The sequence below is a fragment of the Cebus imitator genome, unplaced genomic scaffold (assembly GCF_001604975.1).
Source record: "Cebus imitator isolate Cc_AM_T3 unplaced genomic scaffold, Cebus_imitator-1.0 Scaffold444, whole genome shotgun sequence".
In the NCBI taxonomy this organism is placed as follows: domain Eukaryota; kingdom Metazoa; phylum Chordata; class Mammalia; order Primates; family Cebidae; genus Cebus; species Cebus imitator.
Window position 1 is genome coordinate 2,788,949 of NW_016107759.1, and position 9,656 is coordinate 2,798,604.

General features: G+C 51.1%; 1 protein-coding gene across 3 annotated transcripts; it reads left to right on the forward strand.

The window, feature by feature from the left end:
• Positions 1-5,751: 5,751 nt before the first annotated feature.
• Positions 5,752-8,924, forward strand: LOC108290955 (serine protease 30-like). 3 transcript variants are annotated; one of them, XM_037732256.1, is made up of 6 exons: positions 5,752-6,835; positions 6,913-6,939; positions 7,171-7,336; positions 7,426-7,694; positions 8,188-8,348; positions 8,565-8,924. In XM_037732256.1, the coding sequence occupies exons 1-6, from the start codon at positions 6,784-6,786 to the stop codon at positions 8,838-8,840; spliced, it is 951 nt and encodes a 316-aa protein (XP_037588184.1). In that variant the 5' UTR covers positions 5,752-6,783; the 3' UTR covers positions 8,841-8,924. The 3 variants fall into 3 exon arrangements, with proteins under 3 accessions (XP_037588184.1, XP_017366566.1, XP_037588183.1); XM_017511077.2 differs by having other exon boundaries at positions 5,752-5,914; positions 6,744-6,835; positions 8,188-8,924; XM_037732255.1 differs by having other exon boundaries at positions 5,752-5,914; positions 6,772-6,835; positions 8,188-8,924.
• The last annotated feature ends 732 nt before the right edge of the window (positions 8,925-9,656 follow it).

A 9,656-nucleotide genomic window follows, 5' to 3' on the forward strand; every position in this document is an offset into this window, starting at 1 on the left:
TTTCTCTCTTGAGACCATCTCCCTACCTCCATGGAATACCCAAGAATTTCAGAGTTTATATGGGTCAAAGAGTCCAGTCCTATGAGCACTGGAAAATTCCACCATTCTTTCAGTTCTGTTGATTTGTTCAACATCAAGTGGTGGTGCAGATGGACAATGGTCTCCATAGTCCTACAGTTGCCCCCCTCGTTCCACGGCAAAGACTTTGCTCAACTGGCCCCCTGCCCTGATGACTTACATGTGGGATCTGAGGTCGAAGGTCTTCAAAGTCACACTCAATAGGCCCAGCCATCATTTCACAGAGCACAGTGCCTGTGTGGCCATATCTAAAGGGCTTCTGGCCTCAGCCACAAGCTGCACATGAACAGATGCTTGGGCTGAGCCCGTGTGTGTGAGTCCAAAGCTTGTACCATTTGCTGCATGACAGCCAAAAAGTTGAGAAACAAGATGTTGGGGTAAGGAAGGCAAGTTTATTTCAGAAAGTCAGTAAACCAGGCCAGGCGCAGTGGCTCATAGGTGTAATCCTGGCCCTTTGGGAGGTCAAGCAGGCAGATCACGAGGTCAAGAGATCATCCTGTTCAATATGGGGAAACCCCGTCTCCACTAAAAATACAAAAATTAGCTAGGCATGGTGGTGCATGCCTGTAATCCTAGTTACTCAGGAGGCTGAGGCAGGAGAATCACTTGAACCTGGGAAGCGGAGGTTGCAGTGAGCTGAGATCGCACCACTGCACTCTAGCCTGGGCAACAAAGTGAGACTCCATCTCACAAAAACAGAAAGTCAGCGAACCGAGAAGATGGTAAGAACCTTAAGTTAATAGAATTTCAGGCTCCTTTTATGTCAGGGGAAGGATGAGGGTTGAAATCAAGAGGTGACCCATAATCACAGACATCTGGGCAGCAGTAAAAGGAGGGCATTGTGAAACTTGTTTGTCCTTGGTCAGGTCACAAGACTCCTATAAATCATTTTTTTTTTTTTTTTTTTTGAGAGGGAGTTTCACTCTTGTTGCCCAGGCTGGAGTGTAGTGGCATGATCTCAGCTCACTGCAAACTTTGCCTCCTGGGTTCAAGCGATTCTCCTGCCTAGATGGGATTCTCCCACCTAGATGGGATTACAGGCACCCGCCACTGCACCTGGCCAATTTTTTGTATTTTTATTAGAGAAGGGGTGTCACCATGTTGGGCAGGCTGGTCTCGAACTCGCCGCCTTGGCCTCCCAAAGTGCTGGGATTTCAGGCATGAGCCAGCACACCTGGCCACTCCTATAAATCTTTAGCATAACATTGTTACTTGTGTGTATGCTCCTTATTTCCTCAGGGATAAGTTTTGAGAAAGGATTATTATCATGCTTGCTTTAAAGTTAAACTGTAAACTAAATTCCTCCCATAGTTAGTTCAGCCTATACACAGAGATAAGCAAAAGCACTTCACCTAAAAAGGTGTCACCAGGTGGGAGGGCAGTTAGGAGCCTGAACCCAGAAGTATCTGAGACAGGTCTCAATCAATTTAGAAAGTTTATTGTGCCAAGGTTAAGGGTTCACCTGTGACACAGCCTCAGGAGGTCCTGATGCCACGTGCCCTAGGTGGTTGGGGTACAGCTCGCTTTATACACTTTAGGGAGACATAATACATCAAAGATTGGCATTGGTTCAATCTGGAAGGGTAGGACCACTTGAAGTGGGGGGAGTCTAGGTGATAGGTAGATTTAAACATTTTCAGATTGGCAGTTGGTTGAAAGAGTTATTATCAGTAGAAAGAAATGTCTGGGGCTGGGCGAGGTGGTTCACACCTGTAATCCCAGCACTTTGGGAGGCCAAGGCGGGTGAATCACCTGAGATCAGGAGGTCAAGACCAGCTTGGGCAACACGGTGAAACCCTGTTTCTACTAAAAATATGAAAGTTAGCTGGGCATGGTGGCATGCACCTGTGGTCCCAGCTACTTGGGAGGCTGAGGCAGGAGAATAGCTTGAACCTGGGAGGTGGAGGTTGCAGTGAGCCAAGGGCATGCCACTGCACTCCAGCCTGGGTGACAGAGCGAACCAGCTCAAAAAAAACAAAACAAAACAATAAAGGAATGTCTGGGTTACCATAAGGGATGTGGAGACCAAGGTTTTTTTTTTTTTTTTTTTTTGAGACGGAGTTTCGCTCTTGTTACCCAGGCTGGAGTGCAATGGCGCGATCTCGGCTCACCGCAGCCTCCGCCTCCTGGGTTCAGGCAATTCTCCTCCCTCAGCCTCCTGAGTAGCTGGGATTACAGGCACGTGCCACCATGCCCAGCTAATTTTTTGTAGTTTTAGTAGAGACGGGGTTTCACCATGTTGACCGGGATGGTCTCGATCTCTTGACCTCGTGATCCACCCGCCTCGGCCTCCCAAAGTGCTGGGATTACAGGCTTGAGCCACCGCGCCCGGCTGAGACCAAGGTTTTAATGAAGCCTCCAGGTAGCAGGTTTCAGAGAGAATAGGCTGTAAATGTGTCTTATCAGACTTACAGTTTGCATTGATCTTAATGCTGGTCAGCTTTTCTAAATGCCAAAAGGAAGGCGAGTATAATGGGGCATGTCCAACCCGTCTTTCCATCATGGCCTGAATTAGTTTTTCAGGTTAACTTTAGAATGCCCTTGGCCCAAACCATTCAGATGGTTGGAGGGTCTCAGAATTTTATTTTTGGTTTACAGGAGCAAAATGGACCTAGTCAGGCTAGGCCTCCTTTTCACTGCTACTGGACCACTTAAGGGAGAATTGCCTTTGCAGTCTTTGGGGTTACTTTTTGCTAATGGACCCAGGTGGGACTATTCCAATTAATCAGAGAAATTCTAATAATATCAAACCTCACTAAACTCTGCTTTTGTGACTGGTTTCCTAACTGTAGCTCATTCAGCTACTTAATGTTTTATTTACTACTTGGTTTTACTCCCATTTCCTGTTTTTCTCCTGTTGGTGAATTTTGCATTCAATCCTTTCAGTTGCTTTAAATTTCCCACATGAGTTACATCCTTCAAATTCCTGTTCCGCAATGACATGGGCTATAGGAAATGCTGCAGAGATGTATCTGTGCTGGTATTGTTTGTTGCCTAGCTTGTGTATCATGGCATGTAGCCAAAAGATACTTGGTTTAACCTGCGTACCGGGAAGTTGTGGCTATTTCACTGAGGACCCCGTAAAGGCTTCATGACAGTTCCTTTTAGACATGCTCCTTAGCCCTATGCAAACTTGCTCATGCCATTTCTCAGATTTGCATATCAAATGGTCTTGAGAAGGTCATCTCAGGCTTAAATCGCCTATCAACAAAAGATTCCATCACATCTCCCCACAACAATGGTGTTCACTAGCCTAATGTTAGCAGAAGTAAAAGAGACTGCTCACAAGATTCCAATTAATAAACATTCCTGTCCAGTGACACACACCCCTGCTTGCAAACCTAGAGGAAGCTGACATTATCATGAAGTCAACCTTACTTCACTTCCAGTACAAAATGAACACTTGCCAGTTTCATGTGCATTAATTTACATTTCACCAGAGCTGGGTGACACAGAGACTGGCTATTTTCACCCTGGATTTTTGAGACCAATTAAATTTTTTTTCTGTATATCTCTAAAAGACGTGAAAAAGACCTATAATATCATTATCACACTAAACAAAAGTAACAATTAATTGACAACATCAAATATAATTAATGTTCGTATTTCCTATTTTCAGGTCATTTTATGTTTTCCAATGTGTGTGTTTGACTCAGAATATAAAGTGCTAAAGGATAATGTGCTAAAAATATAAAATAAAGACTCATACAAATATCAAATTAATACATGCCAATTTTTCACTTTTAGAGAGACAGGGTCTCCTATGTTGACCACGGTGGCCTTGAACTCATGGCCTCAGGCTATCCTCCCACCTCCTCAGCCTGTCAAAGTGCTGGGATTACAGACATAAGCCACGGTACCCAGCCTTGTGTTTTTATTTAACTCAATTAATGACAAAACCAGTGAAATGTTATGATTGGTTCAAAGAATTCAGAGTAGAAACATATTTCACACACCAGGAATACTTAAGCAAATTAATTTCAACCAGGAATGTTGAAATTAATTTGCTTAAATAGATGTAAAACCAGCTTCTTCCACTACAGGGGAACGAAATTCATACAGGCAAAAATCATCTGCACTTGTCTAGACAATAACAATCTGCATTCCTATCAGTTATCTACAATTTACAGAGTCTTAAACAGCTCAAAGGGAGGGATCCCCATAGAATCAGAAAACCTGGAAGAGCGTGAGAGATAACCCCATTAAATTTACCCAGTAATTTTTGTGGGTCCACTTGAAAGTCTTTCACAATTTTCCCTTACAAAATAAAGCTTATTCATTACAGTTGATTGCTATATGTCTTAAATTTATTTTATTCAAGAGGTTTCCCCTCCATCTCTTTTTTCTTTATCATTTTTTGTCCAGCACCTGGTCACCTGTCCTTTAATCTCACCATCTGGATTTGCTGGTTGTGCCCCCATGATGTCTCTAATATAGTCCTCTGTTTCTGTCACCTTCTGGACACCAAGTCCAGATTTGTGGACTCTTTAGGTTCACCTGTTCTGGGCTCTGTTCCTATGTCCCACACCCCAGATCTGGGGTCTTGGGCAAATTCAGACGCTCCTTGCCTGTCTCCTGGGTGGCTGACTGCAGAAAGACTGCAGATGTAGCAGTCTCTGTCCCCCTCCCAAGTCTGTAAATCCCAGGCTCTACTGCATTAAAGTCGGAGGGCTGACACTGCTGCCTTGGTGATGGTGAGGAAGCTCCTGGTCCACCCCTCATACCATGGGACCACTACCGGCAGGGACATTGCCCTGACGCAGTTGGACTCCCCTTTGCAGGCCTCTCATTTTTCCAGGAAATTCTATCTGGAAAACTAGAATACACACCGGTTGACTGTCTCCTGGTGATGGAAGCAGCTGTTGAGGATTATTACCGAGACCAATTAGTCCATTAGATTGCAACATGGTGATATTCCTGTTCCATTTATTAGCAGAAACTCCTCCAGAAAGAGAAACTTTTCATCATGTATTTATTTATCTTTGTTGCCCCTTTGATCCTATTTTTATGTTTTTGGCATCTATTTAATTATCCTTAAAATAATGAACTATTTCCTCAGCATACTCCAAAAATGATAAAGGAAGTATTTTTTGTAATATTGTGAACTCATGAATTTTTGTTTATCTTATTTTATTTTATTTTGAGACGGAGTCTCCTTCTATTGCTCAGGCTGGAGTGAAGTGCCTCGATCTTGGCTCACTGCAGCCTCTGCCTCTGGGTTCAAGAGATTCTCCTGCCTCAGCCTCCCGAGTAGCTGGGATCACAGGCGCCACCACCAGGCGCGGCTAATTTTTGTGTTTTTAGTAGAGACGGGGTTTCGCCACGTTGGCCAGGCTGGTCTCCTACTCTTGACCTCAGGTGATTGACCTGCCTTGGCCTCCCACAGTGCTGGGGTCACAGGCCTGAGTCATGGCACCTGGTCTTATTTCATGTATTTAAATCACTCCAAGTTATTGCCCATACTTATGCTCCAACTGTCCCATCTTGGGCCAGTGGGAGTGTCTTCTAGTTGGTTCCTGAGAGGGACCACTCATTTTCATACCTTCCAGAGCCTGAGGCCAGGCTGGGATGACGCTCCAGGAGCCGCACACTGACTGGAACCCCGCCGGATCGCACGGGAAGTCCGTCGGAAACCCTCTTGGAGTCCACCGGAAACCCTCTTGGAGTCCACCGGAAGTTCCGCGAACCACCCTCAACTTCCGGAAGAGCGCAGGAAGTTTGCTGGAAAACCGCCGGAAACGGACAGGAAGGAGTTCCTGCGACCGCGAAACCTCCTGCAGCGCCCCCTGTTGGCAGAGGCTTGGCGAGGCCGAGATGAGGTTCACGACGTGGCCGCGTGAGCAACCCGGCCGCCTGTGGATGGTTGGGCGTGGAGCTGACAGGAGACGACAGTGGGGAGCTTCCCCAGCGATCGTGGGCTTCTCGGATCAGGCTGACTTCAGGCCGGACTGGAGACCCTGCACAACACCAAGCGCATGGCGGGGTCCTCAGCTGCCTCGGGGACCTGTTCCACCTCTGCTTCTGGCCCTGGGATGGGGCCAAAGGTTTTGGGCAGAGGCGGCAGGAGTCAGTAGCACCTGGAAAACACTGTGTCTCCTGAGTTGACCCTTCCTGTCTGGGGGCTGTGCCCTGGATGTGTTTGTTTCCATAGCAACAAACAGGGCTCCCCTGGGCTCCAGTCCCTTAGATAGGGTGCGCCCCGGGAGGGCGCTGCAGGAGCTGCAGGTCCCTCTGGTGGGAAGGGAGGCGAGAGGTGGCCTCGGGCAGCTCACCCCGGGCTGGCCTGTGTGGAGACATCACATTTCCTCGTGGGGGACGGGGGTGAAGAGGGTTGGTCCCCCCTGTGCCTTGAGCAGAGCCTACAGTGGGTGAAACAGTGGGGGTCTCCTGCCTGCCTGCAGGGTGGGTGGGGCTTCCACACCGCAGCCCAGCAGGGTGGACTGACCAGTCCCCTGACCTCTGGCTCCTTGGTGGGACTGGCCTGAGGTGGACGCTGGCATTCTGGCCTCCTCTAAACCACCTCCCTGGAACTTGTGGGACAGGAACCCAAGAGGCATCTGAGAAGGGCGGGTTCTGCCAGGCACAGAGGGCTCGCTCCAGCGTGATTGTCACTGGTTAATGACCCGCCATCCCCACCCCCCTTTGCCCCTCTGGTGCTATCCAAGGACTCTGACCCCATTGCAGTGTCCGTAGGGAAGAGGAGCCATGGGGCTTTGGGCAGGCCCCATCCTGCTTCTGCTGCTGTGCCTGCTGACAGGTGAGGGGTGTGCCTCTGTCTTCTTCCTCCCAACCCCTGCCAGCCTGTGTGCTCCCCTTTGCTCTCTTGCTTTCCAGGGGCCCATGGGGATGTGCTGCCTTCGGGTAAGGACCAGCTGTGGACATCCCATCCCTGCACTCACCCAGCCCCTACTCCTGGCCAGGGAGGACTGGCCCCAGGGGACATGCAGAGGCCCTTGGCCCTTCGAGCCTCATCCCTGGACATCAAGGGCAGAGGGATGTCAGGAGGTGTTAGGGTGAAGAGTGAGGCCGGGAATGAGGGGCTTTCTGAGAGGGAAGAAAGCTGAGGTCCCCCAGCCACCCATCCCTCTGCAGAATGTGGCCACCCCAAGGAGGCCGGGAGGATTGTGGGAGGCCAGGACACCAAGGAAGGAAGCTGGCCATGGCAGGTTGGCCTGTGGTTGACCTCAGTGGGGCACGTATGTGGGGGCTCCCTCATCCATCCACGCTGGGTGCTCACAGCTGCCCACTGCTTCCTGAGGTGAGTGGGCTGGGTAGGGGCAGCCGGGTGCTCATCACACCTCCCCTCGGTGGCTGCCTGCAGTGGGCTGTGTCTCCATTCCCTCCCAGGTCTGATGATCCCAAGCTCTACCGAGTTAAAGTCGGAGGGCTGTCACTCTCCCTTTCGGAGCCCCACTCCACCTTGGTGGCTGTGAAGAGGCTCCTGATCCACCCCGCGTACCATGGGACTGCCACCAGTGGAGACATTGCCCTGATGGAGCTGGACTCCCCCGTGCAGGCCTCCCTGTTCAGCCCCATCTGCCTCCCAGAACCCCGGACTCCCCTTGCCACTGGGACCCTGTGCTGGGTAACGGGCTGGGGGTCCACCCTGGAGAAAGGTAAGGGGGAGATGCACTCACCAGCCCCCACTCCTGGTCTGGGAGGACGAGCCCAGGGACCACGTAGAGCCAGCCTGAGCATGGTCTCCACAGCCTTTGGTCCTGTGTTTGTCTTCTCTCCCCTCCCACCCCACCCTGAAGCTGGGAGCACTGGGAGAACACTGGGAGACTGTGGGACTCCCCTTGGCTAAGGTGACCACCATATTGGATTTTGGGGATCTTGAGCCAGTGTCGAGGATTGTGCCTGTGCTGGGATGAATAAGCTGAGGCTAAGAGGTCATGAGATTAGCCAGGGTCACGGGAGAGGATCTGGGCTTGAGCCCCACTTCCTGACCCCACTGCCTCCTGGTTTAGGAGTTGGGAAGGGTAGGGTTGGTGGGCAGAGAAGAGGTGGGAGGTGCAGGCTGCCATCCTCACAGGTGAGAGGGAAGAGGCTCACCTGATGGGGACGAGTCTCGAGGTGGGCTCAGGCTGGCCTCCCCATCATGTCTAGCCCTGTCGAGTGTCCTTCAGGAGGTGGCTGTGCCCCTCCTGGACTCGAACATGTGTGAGCTGTTGTACCACCTAGGAGAGCCCAACCTGGCTGGCCAGCGCCTCATCCAGGACGACATGCTCTGTGCTGGCTCTGTCCAGGGCAAGAAAGACTCCTGCCAGGTGACAGCAGCTCCTGGCCACCCCATCCAGATGTGTGGGCTCTTTAGGCTCACCCTGTCCTGGGCTCTGTCCCCATGTCCCACACCCCAGGGTCTCCAGAGGGACCAGAGTCCTTGCCTAGCCCCTTGGCCTCAGCAGCAGATTCTTGATGGCACTTGGGGCCCAGGTGTCTCCCTCAATGTGAACTTCATGGGGCCCTCCCTCTCTCTCCTCCAGGGTGATTCCGGGGGGCCGCTGGTCTGTGCCATCAATGATACGTGGATCCAGGCTGGCATTGTGAGCTGGGGATTTGGCTGTGCCCGGCCGTTTCGGCCTGGGGTCTACACCCAGGTGCTAAGCTATACAAGCTGGATTCAGAGAACCCTGGCTGAATCTCGCTCAGGCTTGCCTGGGGCCCTCCCAAGTGCCTCCGGCTCCCTCTCAGGTGCCTCTGGGTCCCACCCAATGCTACTGCTGGAGCTGTTGAGCATACACTTGCTTGGGGCCCTGTGAACCAGGAGCCATGAATTCTGGGATCCCCCTTCTGGTAGGATTGATGAAATCTAATAATAAAAACTGTAGGTGTGTATTTTATGTTTTTGCTTTTCTAGTAATTCATTTTTGTTGTTCTTTACAAAAGCATCTGGCTGTGGTGGATTGGGAGAGCATGGTCCCTGCCCCAGACGGTGTCTGCCGGACGTCTTCATCGTTAGGTTCACGGTGTCCAGGCTTGCTTAGAATGGTCTTGGGCGATGCCTGTCCTGTGTGGTTAAATAGGATCCCTGTCCCTCTCAAAAGTGTCCCAAAAGTGGGAGGAAAAGTTATATAGTCACAGTGACTCAGCCAGTGCAAGAGCCGGAGCTCCTTGAAGCCCACGGGATTTTCGGTCTCAGGCATCCTTGTGGTTGCCATGGCCACCAACTGGCCAATAATAGACCTTGTTCTCCCAGCTCCGCCCACGGAGCGTCCACACCCCTGCCCCCCACCGTGCTCGCTACTGACTGCAGCCAGTGGGGGCCCTGGGGGCTGTCCAGGGCTTGAACAGGGGCTTTGAGGCCATCGCCAATGTGGTGGACAGCGCCCTCTGCCTATGTCTGAGAAGCATAGGCAAAGCAGTGCCTGGCAGAGCCAGTTCCACACTTGCAGGGAGGGATCCATTTGGACATTCGCATCCCGTGTCAGTTTAAGAAACTCACTGCCTTTGTGAGACAAGGTGGTTGGGCTTTCACTCCAGTTTGGCACCACCATGTCTGGGAGGAGGCCATCTGCTTGGGTGGGGCACAGTCAGGTGAACCTTTGTCCCGGCGCCAGTCCCGGTGCCACTCCCCT

Excerpts from the sequence above, each read along its gene's own strand:
- LOC108290955 (XM_017511077.2), top strand. The coding sequence starts at position 6,784 with ATGGGGCTTTGGGCAGGCCCCATCCTGCTTCTGCTGCTGTGCCTGCTG. Across the intron at positions 6,940-7,170 it reads TGGGGATGTGCTGCCTTCGG|AATGTGGCCACCCCAAGGAG; the intron begins GTAAGGACCAGC and ends ATCCCTCTGCAG. Across the intron at positions 7,337-7,425 it reads GCTGCCCACTGCTTCCTGAG|GTCTGATGATCCCAAGCTCT; the intron begins GTGAGTGGGCTG and ends ATTCCCTCCCAG.